General features: G+C 36.6%; 1 protein-coding gene across 10 annotated transcripts in view; it reads right to left on the bottom strand.

Annotated features, from left to right (window-relative positions):
- Positions 1–2,801: 2,801 nt before the first annotated feature.
- The window catches only part of LOC128864549 (nuclear receptor coactivator 3), a 128,875-nt gene continuing 103,965 nt past the window's right edge, over positions 2,802–27,711 (bottom strand). For 7 of the 10 annotated variants that reach the window (XM_054104264.1, XM_054104263.1, XM_054104259.1 and 4 more), the window contains 11 exons: positions 26,936–27,097; positions 16,835–17,669; positions 15,272–16,782; positions 14,980–15,159; positions 13,451–14,855; positions 13,198–13,389; positions 12,775–13,133; positions 12,409–12,697; positions 10,887–11,108; positions 7,507–7,908; positions 2,802–5,755 (listed from right to left, as the gene is read on the bottom strand). In XM_054104264.1, coding sequence (XP_053960239.1) covers positions 5,724–5,755; positions 7,507–7,908; positions 10,887–11,108; positions 12,409–12,697; positions 12,775–13,133; positions 13,198–13,389; positions 13,451–14,855; positions 14,980–15,159; positions 15,272–16,782; positions 16,835–17,669; positions 26,936–27,097 — 5,589 coding nt within the window. In that variant the 3' untranslated portion in view covers positions 2,802–5,723. The remainder of the gene's footprint in view (positions 5,756–7,506; positions 7,909–10,886; positions 11,109–12,408; positions 12,698–12,774; positions 13,134–13,197; positions 13,390–13,450; positions 14,856–14,979; positions 15,160–15,271; positions 16,783–16,834; positions 17,670–26,935; positions 27,098–27,711) is intronic. The other 3 variants (XM_054104265.1, XM_054104266.1, XM_054104267.1) reach the window with 3 other exon arrangements.

The following is a 27,711-nucleotide window of genomic DNA, read 5'->3' as shown; positions in this document are numbered from 1 at the left end:
AGAATGAATTTGAAAAGCCTTGCATGCATCTCTTAAACAACTTTACAAATTATCCTTCTTATTTAAAAATTTAGTCTCAGAGAAATATCATATCCTTAAGGTTTCCAAAAAGTTGAGGTGCTATTTATGGGTGTATCTATCAAAAAACTAAAACCTAATAAGCGGTTGAGTGAAATTCTTAAACTTCGGAAATATTTTTCGATTAAGCCACTGTACCTCTTTGACTATACTGCTCTCTGCTCAGCATTCAATGCGGGAGTAACAAGAGCATAAATCTAGGTATAACGCCGATCATTGTAGGTGTACGAAATATGCCATTCAAATATATTTCAATGTATACTTATAAAAATCACAATCACTTTTGCACTTAAATTTATAAATGAAAACAAGTACACACAAACACATATAACTTTGTAAATGTGTGAGAGAGTACGATGTGTATAAATGAGAAACCTACACAGATACTCCCAAGCAATCCATTATTCTAATATGTTTTTTTTTTGTTTTACAAAATACAAACACTAATCGATTATGCTACTTAAATGTGATTATAGCCTCTAAAGGTTCGTTACATTTTTTTGCATAAGCATGTTTTTTCAAATAATACTTCATACTTTTTCCTTACGTATTTAAATATTTTTCTATGCTTGAAGCTTTTCCTATTTTCTGCACCTCAGGCGCTCATTTCCATACAAACGGTTCCCTGTGTCGCTACTTTTCCATCGTAAATTCTAAGTTTTCCTTCATATAATCGTAATTTTCTCTACCTAACTCTACTGGCTTTTCATTTTTGTTAAATTAAAGTTTAGTATAGTGCAACCTTAACTACTTAACATTAATTACTCTACTTGAAGGTTTCTTTAACTGTTAATTTTGCAAATATATTATAATATTGTATGTTTGTGCTTACTTAATCCATATTTAGTTGACGTTTTGTGAGAAATAGCTAATCCGCTATAGTCTTTTTAATACTTACGCATACTTATACCTCTATGTACGCACTGTTATTTAGTCAAACCCTATTACCGCATGCCTATATGTAGGTATATTATATGTAAGCACTCATTATTTTTCTATATTAAATGATCTGCCTTTTCATGCACGTATATCTTCGATTTGAATAATTTGTGTCTCTAATATTAGATCAGGAAAGGGTGCTATTTTTAAACCCTTCTTGTGTATTCATTTCAACATTTGTTTCTTTCTTTTCATATTCAACATTACATTTTAACATCAATTGTTACATTAATATAGCTGTTTAATCAATAGTTTGAACTTATACGAGAGGTATTTCTATTTTCCCAAGTGTTTTTGTTCCTTTTATCGAGTTATTCATCCCATCCAATTATTCTATATGTACTTACATACTTAATTATTCTAAATTAATGTTCATAACATTTCAAATCAATGCAAACGGGGCCCTACAAGTTATGTACACGCTTTTGCATGCGTGCATATACTAGCTCTGGGTATGGCTTTGAAAATTATTGTTTTGCAGCAGCAAAACCTTGTTATCTTTCAAATTTCGAATTTAAATATCTTAGTACACTAAAAAAGATTAGATTATGCACACATATTATGGCATGTAAATATGAATCTTATGTCAAATATAATGAATAACACTTTAGTACAATGAAGCAAATAAATGAAATTCGACAGTTATGCATATTCAAATTAAATTGCGCTGGTTAAGTAGAAATAAACTCGATCGAAACCAAAAAATACAAAAACAACTGATAAACATTTAAAGCATGTAATTAATTCTTTGCTTTGGTTAGTTGAGGTTGTAGAGAAGTATTTTATAAAAAATGAGAGAAAATAATAGGTAGACCTATAATGAGTTAGCGTTCAATTGTCGTATAGACCTAAGCACATGGTCCTAGATATTAACAAATTTTAAACTCATCCTCACTTTTTAGGTGAGAAAAAAAGAGAAATTCCAAGAAATAGGACATATGACTTTTCTCAGATTTGGTCTTAACTTAACAGATTTGGGTCGAACGGCATACACCATATATCCGTAAAGGAACCAACCTTATTCGGGATCATAGTTCGTTTTTAATGAGTAAGTGAACCAGTGCTGTGCCTCAATGTGGCGAAAATTTCGTATGTGCAACTTGTATGAAACCATTGCTGTCGATATTTTCAAAAGCTGTTTCTACCTTTCTCAAATCTTTGTACAGTATTAATAGAAAAACAAACACAAAATGCTATTTTTACTCGTAATAGTTTTATTCTGAAATCAACTTTTCATTTTTATTAATTAGCATTACAAACTTAAGCAGACAAAAACATAAAACGCTTAAACAGTAGAAAAGAATTTACTATTAATTTTTATTTGATGTATTAAATGTTTAACATTATTGTTATTAACTACTAAAAGATAAAAATGATACGTTTAGTGCCTATATATGATATACAACGTATGTAGGAATATATTTATATAAAGATACATTCGTGTAAAAACTTAGAGCTTAATTAATAAAAAAATTAATTTTTCAATTTTGTTTTCTTTATTTATGAACAATAAAAACAATAATTTAATTCTTAACATTTACTCCATCAAAATATGTATATTTTTTATTTTAGATATACTATTTAATTTTTTATTTAATTAACAAAAACAAGCAGCAAATAATACCAAATTACAGTTTATGTATTTTAATATATATTCAATAATCATTATATAAGCTTCATTACCTTTTTGCTTAGCATTAGAAAATAATAAAACAAACAATAACATTTTGACCACACCTTAACAATAAACATTTTATTTAATAATTATCGTTATTTGTTTTTAATTAAATTATATTAGATATTTATTTTAGATTTTTTAAACCTTTGTAATTAACTAAGTTTTTATATCTCTTACTTTTTTCACACTAGCACTGTGTAAAATACAAGATGCACGCATTTATTAGACTAATGTTTAACAACTCAAATATTCGGCTTTATAAAAAGATAATGAAACATATATGAATATCCGTTTATTGTATATATTTACAATTTATAATAGCGTTGGCCTATGCCATTAAAATAAAAGTATTGAAATGAACTAACTTGTGGTAAATATTAATATATCATATTTTTAACGGTCATAAATTTATATATATAAAATAATAAATCTTTATGCATTCCAAATTTAAATTAATAAACAGTACAGCACTCGGCTGGATATTGGACCAAACCAACTTTTTCAAAGAGATTGAGTCATATGTAAAAAATTACTTTCTCCGTTTTTCGAAATTAACTTTGAGTTAACCGAAATCGGACCTCGGGTAAAAAATTATATAACTAAAGTAAAGATTAGTAATAAATTTTTTTTGTATTACACAAACTTCTATTACAGGTGCTATAAGGTCAACTAAACCGTGCGACTCTAAGCCCATTAGTGATGAGGAACAAAAATCCTGAGGAGATAATCGAAGTCAAAATCAATAATAATAATAATAACTAATAAAAGGAGAGAGAGAGAAAAAATTGGCTTGGACCAATACCCAGAAAAAAGTTGATTTTTCCATATAGGGTAGTGAATAAATAAACATCCACATATAACAGTAACAAAAATAGTTAATAGCATTATATAGGTAGGTGCGCAATCGTGAAAATGAAAGGAAACATATAAGAGTTTCTTCCATGTGAGCTTAATCGGAAACTCGTATGCCCGAGCTCAATATTTTAAGCGAGTGTTTAAAACCATTACATAAATACAAAATAAGGAAGGTTCGTATTTCTAATAGCTAAAGTTGGTCTAACAAATTGGTAAGGAATTTCAAGAAATATTTATATTAGTGTGGCGAAATTCAATTTTGAAAATTTTCAAAAAAAAGGGGGGCAGCACTAACTTTAACAATTCGTGTATCGGAAGTTACGATTTCCTTCATCTGCGATGTTTTTTCAGTTGTGCCGGCACTGGTCAATTTACTATAGAAAGCCTAATCCGATCAGCGTAAGTATTTTATAATAAAATATTGTTACAACTTATTCAAATGACGTCATTCAAAGAGTCTCCACGTCGGTTATGTTATGCTGTTGAAACAACGTTAAACGATTTGAAATCATCGAATTTTCGCACATTGCTGTGCTATTTTCATTCACCGTTTTAACCCTTAGTCAAATTTAAAACATACTTTTTAAACATATTTTGCCATGTAATGTTTTTAATCACTATTTCTTATTAGCTTCCAGTGTTCTTATAGAATTACACAAACTGTGAACAACAGTTAAACTGCAAAAGACATATACATTTATAATAACTCCAATTAATTAAATCATGCAAAACATAATTCTTTGATTCATTATACTCGCAATTATTTTTTATATTTATGAAAACGAATTAATTTTGCCTATAGACATTGCTCACAAAATGCTTCTTGTTTGCTTCTTTTTTGGCTATATTTCCGTCACCTTCACTTTAACATTATTCATTAATATCCTATATTGTAAAAGGTAAATACTTTCATCATTATTTTGTTTCTTTTTCATTTATCACTGCTTTGTGTTTTGAAGCATTCAACTAGTCAATAAATTTGTAGCAAAATTTTGTCGATAAATTTCAAAATACAAATTTCGAGAGTTTCTTGAAAATTTAATTTAGTTGGTAGCCGTTAAAAAGGTTTAATTTAGTTCATTAAAAAATAATTCACCACTCATAATTTACTTGATAAATTGTATTGTAAAATTTTGCTGCTTTACGATTTCCATAATTTTAACTCTTCATCGTTAGCGTATTAAAAATTCTCAACGCTTAGAACTTAATTAGTTTTCCCCCATTTGCAAATATACACTCATAGAACAAACTAGGTCTTACATGCATACATCCATACGATCCTATTCCCTTGCGTGCTTTTACTAAAAAATTAATATCGCTTCGTCCCACCCCTTTGAAACGTCCCATTCTCATTTTTATTTCGTCGAATTCTAACTTATTTAAAAAATGTTTATATTGAACTATTTCTTGTATATGTGCACATTGGGGTCTACCCTCGATCGGTTTTGCAGCCCAGCCTCTCCCACTCCGCATTTTTAACTACCAATTCCACTACTTTGCATTCTTTCGCAGAGTTTTTTTTAATTCAACCCATAATAACCAATTTTTACTTGCTTGTGGCAATTAATATTTTGTTTTTTGTTTTCATAAATTCTGGTAATATTTACATATACAAGACTTTGTCATCTGGTAACTCCTAACTAATTTAATTCTCTGTGGTTGTGGTTCTTATTTATATTATTTGTTTGTGAATTTATTAATTTTTTTACAGAAATGCATCAAAGAACATATTATTTATGCATAAATATTAAGAGTTGTTAATTTGTTTTTGTTTTAGTCCTTATATCAATCATTGTTGCTGTCGAAAACTTGTTTTGCATTAAATATTTTTTTAATATTTCAGTTATGGTTTTTAAGTATTTTGATATATTACTATTTTTAAGTAAATAAATGCTAAGGTTCTATTGCACCTCCGTACGTGTTTTATCATTTTTTCTGTCATTTATTTTCAATTTGCTTAGGTCGTAAATTATATTAAATAATGAAAATATTTTAATTTTTTCGGTTTTTTAGTGTAATGAACCGTAGTTATCATATTTTTTGCTAAATTTTTAATTTCACTTAAAGTGTAAATTTCGTGCAATGCATTGCAGATGTTTTTCTTCCCAATCATGGGACTGTTTTGTTGTTTACGATCGTTAATTGAGTGCGTACTAGTCCAAACTTTTTATGGTCACCTCGTAGTGTTGTTACCAAAGAAATCTTCTGCAAAAGAAATAATAAAATTTAAAATTTAATGATTTAAAAAAATTCCAAAAAAAACTTTATGTGTATGATACCATACCCTTTACACCAATTATGTAATGATTTCTTAAGGGAGGGATCTAGGGTTTGACTTTCAAAAAATCGATTTTTTGGAAATAGCTTTTTCTTATAGTAAATCATCTCAAAAATATTGTCCCAAAATTTCAGCTCAATCGGAGCAAAACTTTTGGTGTTATAGACGTTTTTGTCCCCACTCCTCTGCGACAGCTGCGAGCGTTTGGAGCGGAGCGTTACGTTTTTCTCGAAACCACTTTTTCAAAGTCCGTGACTATTAGAACTTCAACAATATTTAACCGATCCTTTTCAAATTTGGTATACAACTTCTATATATAAAATACCTCCCCCCCACTGAGAGATTTGTCACTTTTTTGTTTTACATTAAGGGCAGTTTCCACTTATACAGCGAAAAAATCAGTGAAAATCGCACTTTTTGCTTCAAAAACGCGCTGGCAACGTAAAAATGAAAAAAAAAAAAAATCGGAGCCAGTGGGGGGAGGTTTTGGTGATAATTTAACCAAATAATTCTGTTTTTTTTATTTCAGGTGATTCTACAACTAGATACGATAGTCACCGCAAATCACCTTTTGGAAAAGGCGTTTTCGGAAAAGTTACCTCACCGGCTTATTTCCCGATATTTTCTTACAAAAATTTAGTACAATATTGTTGAAATGATGCTTTATAATGTACAAAAAGTTTAAATACATTTTCACTATTCATATCTCTAAAGCAAAGTCTCAAAAATTCATTAAAAAAATGCTCAAACCCTAGACCCCTCCCTTAATGTAAGTTTTGAGGTCTGTGGAATGAAAACTTGTACATGAACTACAATAACGTCAATGTATTAATGCTGACTAATTTTGACATTTTACTGATTTAATCTTCAAGGGTTTTATCAAATAGAACTGAAAGGAATTGCATTTTTCGTTAAATAGGCAATTATGTGTAAAAGTAGGGAGTAATTATTTGGTAATAAGCCAGATTCTACATTTACGTACAATCAAAGTATTTCGTAGTGCTTTGGAAATTAATTTTTTTCACTAAGTATGCCAGCTTAATGATTTTTTAATCACTGGTCAATAAAATATAACATTATAAAATGGCAAAGGTTTTGAAAAAAAAAACTGAATTTCATGGATATTCTTTTAAAACCTTTTTTTAATCTTTAACTCAAAACATAAACCTAGTCCCTTCCGAAACCAACTCGAGTAAAAATAAAATATAATTCATTGTATCAGATAAGCAAATATGCTTGCATTTCTATACTCCATAAAACTCTGTTGAATTCAAAACAGTGTTCAGAATCCAACAAAAATTGTTTTTAATATTTATATTTAATCAAAATTTGCATTATTTTAAATGCTAAACATTTGTGAGTAAATTTCAAACTCGGTGTTTGCGTTGGCTGCAATGTATGTTCTACAGATCTATTTTCAACCACAAAATGCCCTATGCAGTGAATTTTGTTACCACCGTTTAAGGCAACAGCGACAAAACAGCTGATATACTCGTATGTATATTTTCATTCCGGAAATAAAAAAGTGCGAGTCTATGAAATGGTTAAATGAAACATAGTTAGGCTTTCACAAATGAAAAACGCTTTAAGAATTAAATATAAAGCTTTATTCGTGGCTTGTTTCGCAGAATTGCACTCGAAATAATATAGGAATTTCGTCTTTCTCTCAGGTACTCACGTGTATCAAAACTAAAATTAATTGTGGGATCTGTTGGCGTACTAAGCAGTGAATTCTGGCCAACGCCACCTCCGCTACCGGCGCCATGAGGGCCAGATTGTTGTTGTTGTTGCATGCTAAGCGGATTCGTACTGTTTAAGCCACCAGCACTGCCACCACTCATTGATCCTGGTTGTGTATTGCTTAATGGACTCTGCGGTGTGCCACTTATGCGCAATCCACTGGGACCGACAGAACCTCCATTACTACCACCACCATTGCCCCCACCACCGCCAGGAACTCCATTACCACCGGCCGACGCGCTGGATCCTCCTGCTGCAGCAGCCTGTTGTTGAGCACGCACGCTCACCACAGCACGTAATTCTTGCTTTACAAAATCAGAAGAATTGGCCGTGTTGCCAGCTGAAAGTACAGAAGAAAAAGTGAAAACCTTCATTACAAATACGAATATCTTTTAATATAAAAATGTATTCAGATTTATAAACATAACTATTTCAATATTATTATTTACAACGATTGGTAAAGATAAAACACAAACCCCAGTAAATGAATCATGGTACATGGGACATAGAGAACAACACAGAAAAGTAGCACAATAACTAAAAAATAATAACAAGAGAATAACAAAATTAAAGTGCAATTATGGGTTTATAAAAAGTCTTTTGGGGATCTCAACTCTAAAAAATTCGAAATCAGGCTGTGTTATGTATATAATCCAAAAGTTAAAAATATAGCCATCACTAAAATCTAAATAAAATGAAAATATATGAACTTTTAAGACAAATCATTTCCACGTAGACCTAAGCATCAATGGCGCTAAAATTAGCATGACACTCATATGTATGTACGTAGGTATACAGGTTAAGTAAAATTGCAAAAATAAGTTTTTAACTCCGTATGAATTTTAGCCGGAACGAGCAAATACAAATTGTGCCATTAAATAAAATTATTTTCAAGAATTGTATTATTTTTAGTAATGATCATATGTACAAAACCATACAAAAGCCGAAAATAGTACAACACATTAGGTATTGGGAAACAGATTTTTGGGCAGCTTATTAAAATCGAGGTTTATGGAATTTGGTATACTATTTACATAATTGGAAATATTAATTAGTATCAAAGACGTATGCACATTCCATCCAGTTTTACAGATATGTATGTTAATACATAATGTGGCTTCCTGTGAACACAATGACATTATCCTAAAATATTGATTATAGAGTCCACAAAACATACCCTAAATAATACTGGTAAGCAGTTTGATTTTATACTCTTAAATAAAAAAGTTAAATAGTTTATCAAAATTTATTTTTGAATGGCACTCGATGTAATATTCAAAGCAAATTTTCCTTGGCGACAAATGTTATAGAATAAGAAAAAATTTTACTACAAAAAATGCAGAAGAGGACCTAAAATCAAACACCTATGCCACCTATTGCCACCCCAAAGTTATTCATGAAATAAGTTGTAAGGCGTTTTTCAATAGGTGCGCTTCAACTTTTTTCCGATAGGGAGGGCGAACGACGCAATATTTTTATTTTTCGCTTGTCATTTGTAAACTTCATTAGTATACATTTCATCATGGAACGCTACACACTTGAGCAACGCTTGCAAATCATTGAATTTTATTATAAAAATGCGTGTTCTGTTAAGAAAGTTTAAAGTCGAAAAATCATCTTCAGTGATGAAGCTCACTTTTGGCTCAATGGCTTTGTCAACAAGCAAAATATGCGTTACTGAGCAGAAAGCAATCCATGCCGGCGGCGTAATTGGCCCATATTTTTTCATTGACGAGAACGATCGCCACGTTACTGTGAATGGAAATCGATACCGCGACATGATAAACGATTATTTTTGGCCGCAATTGAATGGTATGGACTTAGACGACATGTGGTTTCAACAGAACGGAGCCACAAGCCACACAGCACACGCTACAATTGATTTGTTGAAGACTAAGTTCGATGAGCGCATTATTTCCAGAAATGGACCGGTCGAATGGCCGCCGCGCTCGTGTGATTTGACGCCTCTAGACTATTTTCTTTGGGGTTATGTGAAGTCATTGGTCTACAGTAACAAGCCGGCGACGATTTGTGAGCTCAGAGCCAATATTGATTTGAAAATTGGGTTCAACGATTGGACTTCGTAAAACGCGCACGCGGTGGTCATGCAAAAGAAATCGAATTTCATACTTAAATGTATATGTTCAAACTCGATAATAAAAAAAAAATTATTGAAAAATCAAACCGTTTGTGTTTTATTCAAAACAAAAGTGGAAGCGCTCTTACTGAAAAACGCTTTATATAGTACTCGTACTTAGTAGTAGCAATGTACATAATGTGTGCCCCACACGTCTCCACGACAGTCGGTGGTCCGTTAATAGAGCGACTCGGTTTTATATCCGGCCAAGGACTTCAGCAGCATTCCAAACAAGTTTTTTGGAGAATGTGGTATATTGTAAAAGATAGCAACAACAACAACAACGACGACAACAACAGCAAGCACATACTGCTCCCCAGCTAGAACTGTTCTCTTTTTCATATCTTTAAAAAATGTTTATATAATATTTCTTTTGCTTTCACTTGTGCCATGCGACATTAGAATGTTATTCTTCAATTTCGTGAGGTGTCACGCTTTAAAAAAAAAATATCTTTATCATTTTGAAATTTCATATTCGCTACAAACTCAATTCCCAACCGCCAAATGAATTCTTTAAAAATATATTTTTAGATTTCTCAAATATTAATATATCAATAAATAGGAAAATATTCCTACCTCTACAGATTGGGGATCCTCCAGTGTATTTAAACATATATCATTTTTATTCACATTAACATACATATGGATACCGAAGGATTCGCATACAAAGAATAAATAGACATCCATATACCCAGTGCACACGAGAATAAGAAATAACTTTCTTAAATATTTGTATTTAAAATATAAATTTTTACTCCAGATCACCAACACTGAGCTTACTTACGCCTGCACAAAATATGGAATGGACTTTTGATTTTTCAGAGTGCAAATATATACATATGTATGAAAGTATGGGGATATTGTATTTGGAATTATTTGTTGGGGCCATGTAAAATACTTGTAGCTTATTAATGCAGTGTAGGATTTGTATTTGGATTTTTGCAACTGGTGTATGTACTTGTGGCCTATATGTGATGGTATGGAATTATATACAATAAGGTTGTTTTTGTAGATAGGTAATATCACAAAGTACGGGTAAATCCATTCTTGTAAGTACTATGTATTAATTTATTATAATTATATAATTATTTTGTTTTGATATTAGCTACAAATGTAAGGTATGCTCGTATGTAAGAGGGTATATATGGGATGTTTTGTAGTTGAAGGTTGGGAACGCTTACCGGTCTGCGCGCGACCATAAAAATCATTTGGTGTTTGTGGTGGAGGTGCCGCATTTGCAGCATGTTGCATACTATTGTACATCATGCCGCCAAAACCGCCAACACCGACACTAACGCCGACGCTGACACCGCCATTCATGCCGAGGCTTGAGGCGGCGCCATTGCCGCTTGTGCTCGCAATATTATCGTGATTCAGATTGGCACCGTAAGGGCGTGGTGAGCCTGTTTTGGGTTAATACGAGAGTTGTATTTTTAGTTGACAATATTTCACGCTGAGTACTCAATATTACTAATACAATTATCATTATTATATTCATTGTGGATTGAGCTAAGTGACAGAAATTGGACAAGAAAGAAAATTGTGTGCAATACTATCCTTTATGGTGCCCATAGCATGTATGGGTTAAAACCTAACAAGTATTTTCTGTTGATCAACATCGTCATACATTTCTAGAGTTCCAGTGAGGAACATACTCGTAAAAACATGGATATAAAAAATATTCTGAAGCACAAGATCACTTAGGGTTTAAGAAGGAAATTTTTATAAATTATAACATAGATGACAAGTATGTACTTAGTATTCGTAACAGATACAATTCTGGATCTAGGTTTTAATGACCAATTTAATGAGCATCGCGCTAAGACTCCACCTGTATTTTATTTCATATAATCAAATAGCTTGGAATTTTCTCATTTTTCATTTGAACGATATGTTTGATAAAAAAGTGTATGCGCATAAAAGTTAAATAAAATCATCTTAGCAAATAAAAAATATTGTGGCGTCTTGTGTTGGTCACCATAAGTTTCAATTCACATATATTTGGCGCCTTAAAAATATTATCAGAACTAGCAAAAACGGGGTTTGCGTTGATGTGCCGCAGAGCAAAGTATTTTATTTGAATGCGACGCGTGTGTAAAAATAAATGAATTGCTGGAATGTTCCACTCTAAGGATATAACTGGCCACGTGGAAAGTAGGTATTCACCATAAGCATTGTTTTTTGCTTTTGACGCACGAAAACGTACGCTTGTTGATTTTCTCAAACCGATAATTAAAGAAAAATTCGTATCCTTCTATAAAAAACCTATGTTATGTAGATGGGCACGTGCATATAATATATGGTTTATATGGTTGGTATATATTAATCGTTAAAGCAATTGAAAGCCCAGAACGCAGTTTTAAAGAAAATTACCCTAGTTTTCAATATTTTACGTTAAACCTATTTTAGTTTTGCATAATGACCATTTGTTTACTCCGGAGCTCTAATAGTCCGTCTGCTTCTGGATTTCACACAACGATATGTTTTTTAAATATCTTTACCAGGGCTCCATTTGGCCTTGGTTTCGCCTTTTAAAACTTGTATGTAAATATATATTAGTACCTCAAACATGAAATATACTTTGAGATACTAAAATGGATTTTAATTACTGATTAGTTTATCCATATGTTTGTGAACCCAGTTCTAAGTGCCACTTTTTAAAAATGTTGCATTCGTTAATAACTTAAAAAAATTCGTACATACCGGGTAAATGCTGCGTTGCTTGTGGCACACTACTTTGCCGTTGCATGCGTTGCATCTGTTGCTGCTGGAACACATTGGTGGAGGGCCCTCCATACGGCGATTGCGGGGATGGCGAACTTGATGTGCCACTGAAACTTCCACCTTCACCACTTTGAAACGAGGCTTGTCGCTGAAGACCCACATTGGCACCAATAGCGCTGCCAACTGCATTACCTGGAGTACCGCCTCCAGGAGAGTTAAGACTACGCCGTTGATTTTGGTATGGGCGTGCTGTATAGGGACTAACACCCTGTTTGCGTATAGTAAAAAAGAAAGAGAAAGAATGAAACTGCAAGAACTTTTCTAATTAAATTACAATCAGCTTACTTGCAACTGCGCGCTCAACATGGGATTATGCTGTTGCAACGAGTGGCCTCGCTGTGTTGTTGCATTACTACTTAATTGCGCACCTGGACCACCGACACCATTACCACCAGCGCTCCATTGTTGCGAAGACGAATTCGACATGCTACCAGGAGATTGTACCCCACCTCCACCTGGACCACCGCCAAATGGCGGTTGCCGTGGTGAAAGTTGCGCTCCCACATTAGCGCCCACTGCTTGGGCCGCCTGAAATGCCATTTGCTGTTGTTGTTGCACATTTACTTGTTGTTGCTGCTGCTGGGAAAGATGCTGCTGGTGAGGAGATAATCGCTGTCCGCTTTGAGTGAATTGCGGTCCATACCCTATAAATAAAATTGCATTCATGAATAAAAAAGACTGTAATATAGCCTTGACTGAGACAATCACCGGTATTGGCTTGAGGGCTGAACGCCGCATTACGTTGACCGGGGCTTAACTGTTGTTGCTGCTGCAGTAAACTCTGCGCAAAACTCGGACTCAGTTGGGAATCGGGCGGCAAGTTGGTACGCGACAAAGCGACATTTGGCGCTACTGTATTATTGAGCAGCGAACCAATGTTGTTGATGCTTGGATTGAGACCTATGACCATATATAAGAGGAATTATTGTAAAGGTTATACAGTTTATTAGCACAAACGTACACAATTGGTCTGTTCGCGCGGTCGCACTTTCTGGCACCAACAACTGTTGCTTTTGTTGTTGCTGCAGAAGCCGCTCTTTCTGCTGTTGCTGTTGTTGGCGAATGCGATATTGTTGATGAGCTGGCAGAACCGTTCCTCCAGGTGTGGTAACCGCATTCATAGGGCCACGATTGCGCGCTGCTGGATACATTGGCGGTGGACGTTGAAAGACTTGATTGGGATTGGCACGCAGCATCTCCAGCATTTGCTGCACCTGCGATGGTTGCTGACTGCCTCCAATAGCTGCTTGCTGCCTTTGTAATAATTGTAGTTGCTGCAGTTGTAGCTGATGTTGTTGCTGCTGTTGTGTCAAACCCCCACTAGCGCTCCCGCCGCCCCCACTACTCATCATACTGCCTGGATAAGCTGGCGGTTGCGGCTGCTGTGGATGATGTTGCTGCTGTAGTTGAGATGTCTCCACCATCAACGAATTTTGTATTGCATTGATAGCCATACGTTCGTTGATTTCTTGCTGCGTCAGTCCAGACATGGCAGTTGGAGTAGGTGTCGACACAAAGGGTCCATCGTCTGAAACGTAGTCCATGACGCTGTCCAAAATTTTAGACAGTTCTGAATCACCATCGACGCCGCTCAAAGCCGCCAATTGCGAGTTCGGTTGCGATGTCACGATGGATGCTGTAACAACGGCTGTGCCTGAGGTAGCTATGGTGTTGTGTGAAGATGTTCCGAACGCGTCCGGTGACGAAAAGTTCATTTGCGACTGAGATGGCTGTGTCGGTTGCTGTTGTGGAGGACGTTGCATGCCGCTTAAACACTGTTGCTGATGTTGTTGCTGCTGCTGTTGCTGCAGCGTGAGGTAGGCATCGGAAAACTGTTTACGCATATTATTGCCTCTTCCACCGCCAACGGCGGTATTGCTGGCACTTGTTGCTGAGGTCGTTGTCATTGAGGCACTCTTTGACGTCATGCCCCCTAAGCTACTTGGTGTCGATACACCCATACTACCGAGAGTCGAACTGACACGACTTGTTGTGGGCGCAATGTCGGGGATGGTCTTTACCTGAGGCGGCACAGTGACTATGGGGTTCTTTGGTGGATTTTCCAGCAGAGAGGCGAGCATTTTGTTGTTTTCACGTAGTTTGGACGGCCGGTCGTTCTCCCGCTTTGCTGATATGCCGTCGTCGGGTTCATGTAGCGAACGTTTCCGCGTCGTAGGATCACCTTGATACTTTAAACTCTTCAACAAATCTTCTTGCGACATATCTTTGGAATGATGCGGACCATGACCATGACTATGCGAATGACCATAATGGCCGTCGTCCTTTTGCAACTGGCGCATCAATTCACTTTGGCGACCGAGCGAAGGACCTTTTCCGTCGTCATCCTCCGATTTTTCGTTGAGCAGCTGTATCAAAGAAATATAAGAACAAAACAATTTCGTGTAGTGAACAAGTATTTCAACTCAACTTTTCGTGCAGGTTTAAAGTGAGAGGTAAGTGGATTTTAAGGGATGGTGGGGCCTTACTTACCGACAGTAACATGGGATTGCTGGAATTTGCAGATTTTGGCATCGCACCACCGCCAAATAGGCGTGCGCTCATTATACCAGCGGCGCCCATTTTAAACATGCCGGAGGAACCCCTGTTGCTACCGCCGGCACCGCCACCATCCTTATCATCATCGGAATTCAGTAGGTCCTGATTGTAAAACTTTTAAGATACCAAAAAGACCGTATAAATACACGTATGAACTGATATCTCGCGAAGAACGACTTCCTGAAAAGCAAATACTAATATTCTATGGTAGATAAATAAAACTTACCTTTTGACGCATATTGAGATGATCCTTGTCACCATCTGCCGGATGCATCGATGACGGCATTGAAAGTGATTTATTTGTTAGCAAATGTCGCAAACGTTCCGACTCGGGTTGCGGAAGTGTGGGCTGTACATGTGGCTGACCCATAACACCAACAGTGGTCAGCAACGACGGGCCGCCATTCGGTAAATTTCCACCACCGCTCAGCGTGCTCCCTTGTTGTCCAGGATTATTGCTGCCGATGCTAGTATTGCTGTTGCCGCTTGTATTCATATGCTCCTTCTCACTATTTTTATCACTTGTATCGAATGCAGGGAACCCAAAGCCAAAAGGGCCCGCGGATGATGGCTGGCTTGCATTTGACTGAGGTGATGGTAAGCTAGCAGCTGAATGTGACGATAGTTGATATGGTGTCGACGGTGAAGCACAAACTGCCGGACTAAAGCCATGCCCCGCTGAGGGAGGTCGCGGTGTACTCACCGGCGTAGTAACTGAGGCGCGCGAATTAGGGCGCGAATCCGTCCAGCCAGTGGCATCCATTTCAAAACTGGAATGTGCCAAGTCAAAATCGAAGGGATCGGCGGTATAGAAGATAGTTGCTTCGGGCCCAGCAGGTGATGCTGTAAAGGAATTGACGAGCGTGGAATTATTTGAGGTGGACGCCGATGTTGCTGCGACTGTATTGTTGCGTTGTGACCCATTACCAGTACCATTAATGACCGCCGACGTCATTAGTGGCCCGCCAACATTGGTGGTTTGCGTGGTATGCTGTGGCATACCACCGCCACCAACCAATCCTCCAAGCAAGTGAGCACTACTACCTGCCCCTCCTAAGGCGGACGCCGACGACGAGGAGCAGGACGAGTTGTTGTTCACAAGAGCATCCAATGGCAGCGAAAGGGGCGAGACAAGCGAAGGGCTCGGGGACATGTTGGGCATACCACTAGACGTCATAATTCCACCGCTACCACTGCCACCAATACTTAAACTCCCGCTAACACTTCCACCCCCCATATCGTTATCTGAATTAAGAATTGTTTGCAGTGACATGATATAATCACCCTCAGTTTGCGATTGATTAAGAAAAAGTCGTGAATTGGCCTTTACATGTACGTAAACATCGGGAGCACCGAGTCGTAAGCGAAACGGGCGCGACATCACATTAGCAATGGGAGGATTAATAAGCGTAGCGGCAGTGCCACCAGGCGATTGAGCCGCTGGCGAATTCATTAGATGCACCGATGCAGCTGACTCCTGTACCTCGCGTAAATGCGCCTTGAGAGCACAAAGGTCTTGCGGATGACAAAGGTCCTGCAACAGACGTCCCAACCAACTGCTCAGATGCTGTCTATATGGTTCCCGAAGCGCGGTAGTATCCAAATTGAGTATCTTGCCGTGTACATCAAGTTTAAATGTTAAATGCTCGATAGGCTGTGGTTGCATCTGTTGCATGGTCGGCTCGTCCTCGGGACGGGTGATTAAGCACAGAATAGAAGACGTTGAATCACCATCATCTGAAACAATGAGAATTAGCGAAAAAAGACACGCCAAAAATTAATAACGTACCCTTCATAGGTGTTGCTAGCAGCATGATTTCCTCATACTTTTCGGCTTGTACGTGCTGTCGAATAGTTTTTTGGTCTATAGCATCGTTGGGGTGCGTCATTGAAACAGTCGCCGTTGTTTGCGTAGCCGAACGCATATCTTTGACTAGCATTCGCACTTTGGCAGCTATGTTACGTTTGCCTTTTGGCCCACTTGGCCCCAACGAAGTGGTCGAGTGTTGCGAACTGGCGCCACTATTCGCATCATCCTGATCCGCCCAGCCAGTTTGATTGCCGCTGCCGCAACCAATACCACCAACACCTCCACTCGTACTACCGCCGCCGTTGCCGGCACCACCATATGACATATTATTTATGAGGGGATCTAATTTCGCATGATCACCGGGATACAGGTACTGGTAAAGTGGCTTACGATATAACTCCTGCTTGTCATAGCCGATAAGCTCCCGTATATTCTGCGTGCATGACTCGATTATGCCATCTGCGGTAACTTGCAGGAGCACCCAATCGACTGAGGAGAGATAATGTTCTAGTGCCTCAAAGTAGGCAGATATTTCAGGCACCTGACCGTTTAGCAGTGATGGCTCCGGCAGTGGCGGTTCTGTCGAAGAGACGTCACCTTGTTGTACAGGATGTATGGAACAATTGTCGGTCGCACAACGTGGGCAACGTGTTGAGGTTGTATTGTTTTTGTTATTACTATTTTTAAGGGTTGAAGTGGAATTCGTGTTGTTATTATTGTTATTCGGCGACGTCGCATTGGTAGCTGAGGAAGAGTTTGCTGATGTTGAAGAGGATATATCACGACTTTGGCCTTTGTCACAAAATTCACGATACTGTAAAGAAATACAAATTATCATTACACATATGAACACATAACGTATGCAACAGAACGATATATACGAATATTTTACAGGGTATGTTTAAATTAAAAGATGTTTTAACTTATTTTTGCGGATACATTTTTAGGTATAAGTTGCAAGATTTTTTTTTTTCATGAATCATTCTTCTAATGATGAATAAGGCACGTAGATCTTTTGATAGGTGTGTCGAGCTTATCCTCTAATTCTTCTTGGTTTTTTGTTGTCTTAACCGTCTTTATGTTGTCTTAACCGACTCCGAATGAGATAATTTTCTATGAGATGCTTATTCATTTATTTCATTAATGATGTCCACTGTGAATTTAGAACCTGGGACAACCGAATGGTAATCACACACAAACGCACTGCGAGTTGTTTAAATTATTAATAACAAATATTCAATTATATGTGGTTTTTATTTCATAGTTTGATCTAATAAATATAATTAATTTAAGGACCATTTAAAACTTAAACAAGCGACAAATGAAGCCAGAAGGAAATATTCATGTGGTCATTAAAATAGGTACAAAATAGAAACTCAGTGATTTTATTAATAATTTTGTTTAAATTATAAAAGTTGAATCAATAGCCATTGTATCCACCAGGATTTTCAGTGACTTTGTATTCGATTTAGCATAGAATTGATCCTACATCAGAATTCTGTGGGAGTGGGATACCATAGTTGGCTTGGCTTGGCCAATCCTTAACTTTAACATTATTTTGTAAAAACCATTCACGCACTTACATTTAGAAGTGTTTTGGGTTATTATCTTGCATAAAAAGCCAACGGAGTGGCATATTCTTCTCAGCAAATGGTAGCATCACTTCTTGAAGTATTTCCTTGTATATTTGTTCATTTTATTGGTTCTGAGGTGAATAGGTCTTACTCTATACCAACGGAAGCAACCCTAAATCATTATGTTGCCGCCACCGTGCTTGGCTGTTTTTTTGTTCTTTGTGAACCACGGTGAGAAATCATGTCCTTTAGGGCCATCTAAGTGACTAAGCGATAAATTTCTACTTTTTTTGTTTGGAAAGATTGACAACCGAGAAGCGGACCCTCGCCCGACCATCTTTGGAAGAAGTTCATATTACTTATCAGTCATTAAATAAACCATCCAATTCGCTACTTATGTTACATTTTATATTTTTCCCTTAATTCGTTAACATATCTCTAGCATTTATCCGCAAGGTACCTATTTTAGTGGCCTCGCAATAGCGAGTTTTTCCGAGCGGCACAAAGACATCTATAGATAAAGGCAACGTACCTATTTTAATGACCATATATGTATGTATATGCAACGAGTGTTTGTACAGAAAAATCCACGATTATATATCTACATATTTTAATAGAATTTAAGAATTTCGCTGAGTATTGATTAAGCACGAATTAAAAAAAAGTCAAACAAACATCAGTAGAACCAGAAAAGCCGAGCTTAATATGTATTTCACCACAATGGCGCCAAGAGGTTCAGAATAGGAGAAAATGCAACCTCTGAAAATAAAGCGAAAGGAACATGAGCACTTACCCATATTTTCTGTCGGCGCACCATTTACCTTTACTCAATATAATATATTTCCCAAAAATATAAGCAAACAAGGTCAGTCAACTTTCACTCGAGCCCCTTTCAGAAGATAATTAATTCAAGCTGTGTAATTTAACTTTTTCAGAGCTACTCTACTTTTTGCTAATTATTTCCGTCTAGATACTTTTTCCGACAACTTTGGCCAATTTTCACTTTCGCACTACATTTGCCGCTACGACTTCGCAACACTTTCAAACCAACAAAACGAATGAATTAAAACCATGGGGTGTGCAGGAAAAGGAGAAAAGTGCACATTGTGAAAACGAAAAATATTGCATCGATCAACGCAATCATAACAAAAACAAAAAATAACAACCATATACACGAGAACGAAAAATGAGAGAAGAATTAAAGAATAACAACGTATGGGAGTATGAACATGAAAAAAACAAGACAAAAACAGAACAAATCTCATGAAGCTCCACCAAAAAAATAACAACACGAAGATGAAAACCACATCAACGATATCATAACAACAACAACAAGAACAACGAGCGAAACGTCGGCGTCAATGGCAAACCGAATACAATGAAACGCTCTCAGTATCTACTGATGAAATCGCACTGCTGACGGCGGCAACAACTTTGACAATGAGTAGTCGTACACCCGGAACGTGAAGTGAGTACATTTAGTGCATATGCCAGTACGGTGAATATGCACCAATTAAGAACACGCGTGAATGAAGCAATATGAAGAGTGGGAGGTTGGGTTGGATATTAAATGTTAGCAAAAACTCAATTTGTTTGAAGCCAAATCATAAACTTATTTCAAATTAAAGTAGGAGTGGTATTTGATCGACTTTGATCGAATTAATGCTGTAAATATGAAATAAATATGTTAAAATTTCATTGTTTTAATAATTGCTTTGGGTAATAAACTAATTACTTTGATATCAGAAATATTCTGAAACTAGTCACATTTTCAGGTTTCTATATATCGTACTGACAAAGGCATTTCTCACTAATGCTTCTTAAAAATTATATTTTCCTACGAACTATCTCTCTCACTTTTATTTAGTAACAACTAGATACAGAAATTACGCAATTCTGCAACTTCAACATGAACAGAGAGCAACAGCGACACTATTGCTAATACGCACTCGTCCAACGACTGGTGATCATGGAGTAGTGATCAGGCAACCAGCATTTGCGACGGATGGATTAGCCAACATCTTTTACGGAGAAAGGTCGCATAGTGGGTTTCGTTCACCTGACAAGCGCAACAGGGAAGAACAGTATAAGTAATGTACCCAACCTAGCCACATCTACCTACATGCATTCATACTTATACTTTTGATAGAGTATTAATTTAACACAAACTTGCCAAATTGCTGAGGTTTTCGTAATCCATTAAGGAACTTATGAGTATTTATGTCGAAATTGCAGGCACAACTTCTTGAATATCCCACGCGCGAATTATTTCACGGGTCTTAATGGCAGGAAAAAGTATCCACTCAGCACTTTTAGGTGAGAATCAACAACCGCAACATTATTCTAATAAAAAATCAAGTTTAAAAATGAACACACAATAAAAATTATAAAAAAACACCTTTGCACCTCCAAGCGCTCACAAACATTACTGTCGAATATAGTTCGTTGATCTGTTTGTTTGGTTGTTGTGCGATTCAGGCGAGTGCTTTTAAGTTGCCTTTTTACTTGGTTTGATTTAGATTTCCTCTTTCACTGTGGTGCTGACTTTTAGAATTCGTCAAAGCAGTTGAAAGAATAAACATGGTACACGTTCAGTCGAACGAAATATGAGCGAACAGCAACGCTGCGATAAGTAAAATCGGAGGTGCTGGTGTTTGTGATGACGGTCGTGGAGCGAAATGAAGCCACCGAACGTGAACGACGGAACATACATATGTACATGCAAAAAGCACAAAAATAAATACGCTAATGCTACTGAGAGCGGCGTAAATTTCAATGCAATAACACTTACTAAGGGAGAATGTCAATAATGAAGAGAGATATATTGGTTGCACTAAGGACCAACAATTATTAGGAAATTTAGATCATTTCTAGACAAAAGGACTATAGAAAAGGCTAATATGCATAAGTGGTGTATCAAGCACATCACTCGCACGCGGCAAAATAAAAATCTCAAAAACCAGTGATTTGGTTTGATTTTGGTTTCTTTTTGAGAAAATGGGTAATTTAAACCGGATCTAGCAATTTAACCGCACAAAGATTAGAAAATACATATTTGTTATTTGGTTGTAAAGTAATTAAGACGATATGAAAGTGCTTAGCAAAGCAATGGTCATAAGTATTCCCACACCATACAGCAGAAAGTGCCCAACTAAATTTCAGAATGCTGAGTCTCAATTCAATTCAGCTAAAATGGAAACGTTAGTTTGACGAACGCTTAGTAGCTTTATTAGTACTCAATATATAAGTTTTCAGTAGAAGCAAATATATTTACTAAACAAACTAATTATGATAAGACACCGTTTGTGATTATAATCCAGTAGGCTCCAGGTTCAAGTGCCACATGAAGCATCAAATTAAAGAAAGTGTCTTCTAATAGCGGTGCTTTCCATAAATCCTCTATAACTCCAATCATAAGCACGGTCAATCAATCGGTCAGAAAATGCAGAATCGGCGACTACATTTTTTCTCCTTCCCTGCAGCTCAAGCTCTAACGATTGGTAGTAACTTGTTATACGCAAGAAACCATTTTACCATTTCACCAAATAGCACGTGATGACTTCCGTGACTCTAAAACTAATTTAATAATAATCTAGTCAGGAAGTGTGCCTACCCCTTCGAATTGCCGAAAGAGCTTTTGATGACGTTGACATTTTGAAACCAGTAAACTGGTACTCTAAATCCAGGCTGAACTATGAGCGACGAGTTTGGTTGGCTGAGAGAGCCTGTAGATGGACAAAATTGATGGTATTTGTCATGTCCAACCGACTGTCGGCGGACCAATTTCTGCGCGTCTGCCCGTCCTTCGCTCGAATCAAGCTTGAGGTCTTTGGCACTAATGTGTTAAGAAGCGACCACCTTGGCTCCTTGGCTCCACAAGGTCTAAAGGGTTTTCCAATAACAGGAGTTAGGTGTTAAACAGGAGAGATAGTTAACGATTTTTATGGGCGGAATCGTGCCACACAAGCAACGAAACCTTTGATCTTTTACAGGAAAAGTTTCCGGACTGTGTTATCTCTCAAGAGGTGATCACAATTGACCACCTAGATCTTGTGATTTAACACCCTGTAACGCTTTTCTTTGGGGCCACGTGAAAGGGAAGATCTACGCTAACACCCCAGGGTCGATTCAAGACCTCAAAGATGGAATTCGTGAAGCTATCGAAGACATAGGGCAGCCACTTTGCAATTCGGTTATGGAAAATTTCATGAAAAGGATATTGCCCGTGGTGGTCATTTTCCTGATATTATTTTCCACTGTTAACGGCATACCTCCTCTTTATAATGAAATAAACATCCGATCATTTATATTAATAATTAATTAAAAAATAAAATTTTTCTTTGAATATCAAAATAACACCTCTCTTTGGAAAACCCTTTACTAAGATTTCTTCGGAGGTAGGTCGGATAGATTTAAAGAAAATTAAAAAGGAGACCTGAGTGCAGTACAATGGACTTAATGTTGTCTGAGTGCTGTACTGCTAGTTTATCCCGACAAAAAAACAAAACTATAACTGGTAATTCCGTGATGCTTTAAAATATCAAAATATCCAGTGAAGGATAATTGGATATTTTTCGAACAAAAATTGGAAATTTGCAGTTTCTAATGAAGATAGCCTTTATTTGTATACAACTTAACAAGGCAGGTAGAAATACTCTTAACGAATCCTCCACGTGGGTGCTAACCGCTGCAGTACTGCACACAGGTGATGTCTAGTTCAGTTCGATGGGCGAACTCTTATCACAAAAATGTAATATAATCTAAAAATCTAAAAACAATATATTCATATGTGGATCAGAAATCTATTTGGTCGCAGAAGAATAAGAGCAGAGTGGGACGAAGCCAGGTTAGCCCGAATAGTGGGCAGGGGTACCACTCAAAGTGATGCGCTATCAGTGTTCCTATGGTGTGTGCTCCTTAAATTCGCAATAGAAACAGGCGCCATACGGATAGACTATTTCAAAACGCATAACTAATGAACTCCATCTGGCATCGCTATGGGCGAAACCGGTCTATGCTTGACTGCAAGCCAACCATAGTTAAATAAAGTATATTTGTAAAATATCGCATACTAAACAGATCACAACTGAAATTTGATTGAATTATCCACGCCTTTTAAACAAAGTGTAAAATATTTACTTATGCCTATACACCACAAATTCGAGGAGGAGCTCGTCAAAAACACCAACACAGGATGTAAGCGCCAATTATATTATATGATATATATATTTATATTCATAAACAAATCGCATATGCATATGCATTTGGTGGTCGCCTGTATAAATAAATATGTAGTTTATAAATTGAAGGCTATCAAAAAGTGTGGCCCAAAGAAACGGAAATATAAGGAGAGGGATAATATAAGAATAGCACACGAAAAAGACAAATAGTTGGAAATTAAATTAAAATAGCGTATGCAGATACGAAGAGGCGCAAATTGCACATCTGCTTTTGAACGGCCATGCATAGGTAAGTACGTATGTATATGTATTTATGTGCAATCCAATCTCCCTTGCATACGCTTTCAAAGAGAATGACTTTAATTAAACCAATACCTAGCAGATAATTAGGTTTACTTTACGTCCACAACGCAGCGGGCAATCGACTTGAGCCTCGAAAGCCTGCAGGAGTGAAAACAAATACAAAATTATACCTATACAGAAAGTAATAAAGAAGTATTGAAATTTAAATGCCACCTAATAAAGTCTTAGACCCTTAATATGTAAAAGTTCATAAAAAACGATTTTGGAGATCAACTAAAATGAACAAATAATGCACTTTACATATTTTAATATAATATGCGAGTCCCCTCATACTATATTGTATTCGTTATTATTACGTGGCGTTTTCCCCTTCATTATACACAAATAATAAAAAATAACATTTTTAAACAATATTTTTCATTGCTTGAAATGGGGCCAAACGTTTTGGAAACATAGAAAATAAGAAGGTCCCATCGAGTACGTCGTTAAGGTCTTAAATTATAAAAAATAACTTAATTCCTTAAAATTAAATATGTACCAAAATAATTCATCTACGAATATTTAATAGAAATCAGTTGAATTGCGTAACTACATAAAACTATGGCGTGTTGCGAACGTCATCTGCGACTTTAATCGTCGGCTGTGCTCAACCATAATGGACATATGTATTTCAAGTATGTATACATAGAACCGGCATTCGTACGTGAATTAAACTGGCAAGGATACATACATTCTGACGAAAAAATATCGGGAATTGTTCATTTAAAAAGCGCGCGTTACACATATACCTATATGACTAAATTTTTTTGCGTGGTCTGTCAATTAGCTTGTTTCTGCGATTTTCACTATGGATAAAAGTATCGATCAAAGAATTTGACTTAAATTTTGTGTTTTCAACGGGCTTTCCTGTGCCTGTGCTTAAAAAAGTTGCAGCAAACTTATGGCGAGTGTGCTTTATCAAAAACACGGGTCTACGAGTGGTATAAGGCTTTTGGAGAGGGCCGAGAAGTTTTGGAAGAATTGCCCCGATCTGGTCGCCCATCAACGTCTTCAACGGATGAAAACGTCGACAAAGTCAAGGGAAGGGTGCTGGAAAACCATCATTTAAGTTTAAGAGAGGTAGCTCGTTACTTTAGCGTGTCTCACGAATCAATTCGCAACATTTTACACCATCAATTGGGCATGAGACGCGTGGCTGCTCTACTCGTTCCAAGAGAGCTGAATTTCGAAAGAAGGTGGCTGAAGACATGTTTGAGCAAGTGAATTCGGACCCAACGTTTATCCAGCACATCATAACAACAATAACAGGTGATGAGATGTGGGTATATGAGTTTGGCATGCAAACCAGTCCACAGGCGGCTGAATGACGCTATCCACACGATCCGAAACCCAAAAAACCACGTCAAAGTCGGTCTAAAGCGAAAGTCCTACTCGAAAGAGCTACTCGTTTTCTTTGATTATCTACGTTAAATAAAGAATATTATTTGGAAGTTATGCGACGTTTGTGCGTAAAAAACGGCCCAATTTGTGGAAAAAAACTCATAGATATTGCACCATGATAACGCACCATCTCACAAGGGTCATATTTTTAACACTTTTTTGACCAAAACTCGATAAAGATGATCGAACAACCACCGTATTCACCGAATTTAGCCCCTTGTGACATTTTCCTTTTCCCAAAACTTAAAATACTACTCAGCGGACGCCGCTTTGAGTCCACAGAGGCCATTAAGGAGAATTCGCTGAAGGAGCTGAAGAAGATCTCTTCAAACGCGTTTAAAAGTTGCTTTTATGACTGGACTAATCGTTGGCATATGCGTATTGAACCATTGAGCATTTTTAAGGCGACAAAATAAATTTTGATGATTAATCAATAAATTAACTCATTATTTTCTAAAAAACTTTAAAAGTTATACAGTATAAGTGAACTTGCTTTTTACCTACATCGGTTTTATTTACTAAAAATTTATACGGTGGTGTTTTTAGAAAACCGATTTCACTGACAACATAAAATTTGTAAGGTAACTTCTCAGAAAATCTTTATTGAAATGTAGAATGTACGATAAAGTGTATTTTTACTAGGACTATAATGTGGTATATGTATATATATATATATATATATATATATGTAATTGCTGCTTACACCCTCTTTGGGTGTTTGGCCGAGCTCCTCCTCCTATTTGCGGTGTGCGTCTTGATGTTTTCCGCAAATGGAGGGACCTATAGTTTTATGCCGCCTCTGAACGGCAGATATTTTTTATGTTAAGATTTTTCTTGGCAGAAACACGCTCGGAGGTTTGCCATTGCCTGTCGAGGGACGACCACTAATAGAAAAACCTCTTTCTATGATTTTGCAGTTTCATGCACCAGATGCGAACCTACACACCCCCGAATGGTATCCACGCACCAACCAGTTCAGCAGCCGTCTGGTATATAGGAGAACGAAAAATATCGTATTCACTCACTACACCAATCAAGAACTGAATAACAAATAATGAACGATTTTAAGCAACCATTTTGCGTTGGAGCAAATTCTTTGCCTTCAAATATTTTTGAGTCAATTGTATATCTTTCCTAAAAGATCGCATGAGTTACTGGAATTTCCAAGTTGTTTTAAAGCTGTTTTGATAAATGCCGTTAACATACATATAAGTACATATGTGGCCGCCATAGCCGAATGGGTTGATGCGTGACGTAGCCGCCACTGTTTATTTCGTATGACAGCTTGTTCCAGTAATGAATCTTAACATTAATTGTTTCTATAAATTTAATTATTTAAGTAACGATAATACATAAAATTTAGAAGACTTAAGCTGCTATGGTATAGGACCGCGGATATGTATACACCTGCACACATATGAGTGTATAAATCTATCTCGATTCCGTTATGCTATTGCATACAAAATGTATGCTATGATATACTCTAGTGCACTAATCCATGCAAGTATACAAACTATGACCCACCTTTCCGCTACACAAACGCTGTTGGTCTTTCTGTCAGTTATTGCACACTAAATACTTACCGTTTTCACTACTTGATTCAATATAGCTGCTTTGTCCGGTTTAGTTGAGGCCACATCACCACGTTTGTTGAGTTGTAAAAATTCCGACAGTTGTTCGATGTAATTGTTCTCCAATTCACGACGCCGTTTCTCATTGTTGCACTTATTAATTTGCGATTGTGGCTAGAATGATTTTAAAAACTTTAATTAAGAACAAGAACATCCATTTTTAAAAATACTGCAAGTTAGAAAAGTAAGCACCTAATATTGGTATATGTAACACTAATAATAATATTGATAAATAATAATAAACATAAATATTAATAAAAAAATTATTATGCGATACAAATATATTATTACATTTCTTTCATATCACATTTTAAGCGCTGATTCTGCTAAATTCAGAGTCTTGGTCCTCTCGCTACTGTTCCACAGGAGGGAGGAAGGGGAGACATTTGGAGTTAGAAAGTGAGGGCACCGACCTTGCGGTGCGGGAGAGGATTGTCGAAGTGACTACCACTCGGAAGTGCGTAGGTTCGAATCTCCGCGCATGAAACAGCAAAATGATAGAAAAAGCTGTTTCTAATAGCGGTCGCCCCTTCGAGCGTGTTTCTGCCAAGAAAAAGCTACTCATAAAAACCATTTGCCATTCGGAGTCGGCAAAAAACTCTGGGTCGCTTTCGTTTGTGGACCAACGTTAACATGTACGTCAAAAATGGGAGGAAGAGCGCGCCCAAACACCTAACAGAATTGTACGCGCCAATTATTTATTTATTTTCTAAGCAAGGGGGAGCTGA

Source organism: Anastrepha ludens, chromosome 5 (assembly GCF_028408465.1).
Source record: "Anastrepha ludens isolate Willacy chromosome 5, idAnaLude1.1, whole genome shotgun sequence".
NCBI classification, from domain to species: Eukaryota; Metazoa; Arthropoda; class Insecta; order Diptera; family Tephritidae; genus Anastrepha; species Anastrepha ludens.
The sequence above is the reverse complement of the archived record's forward strand: the minus strand, read 5'-3'. Positions and strand labels throughout refer to the sequence as shown.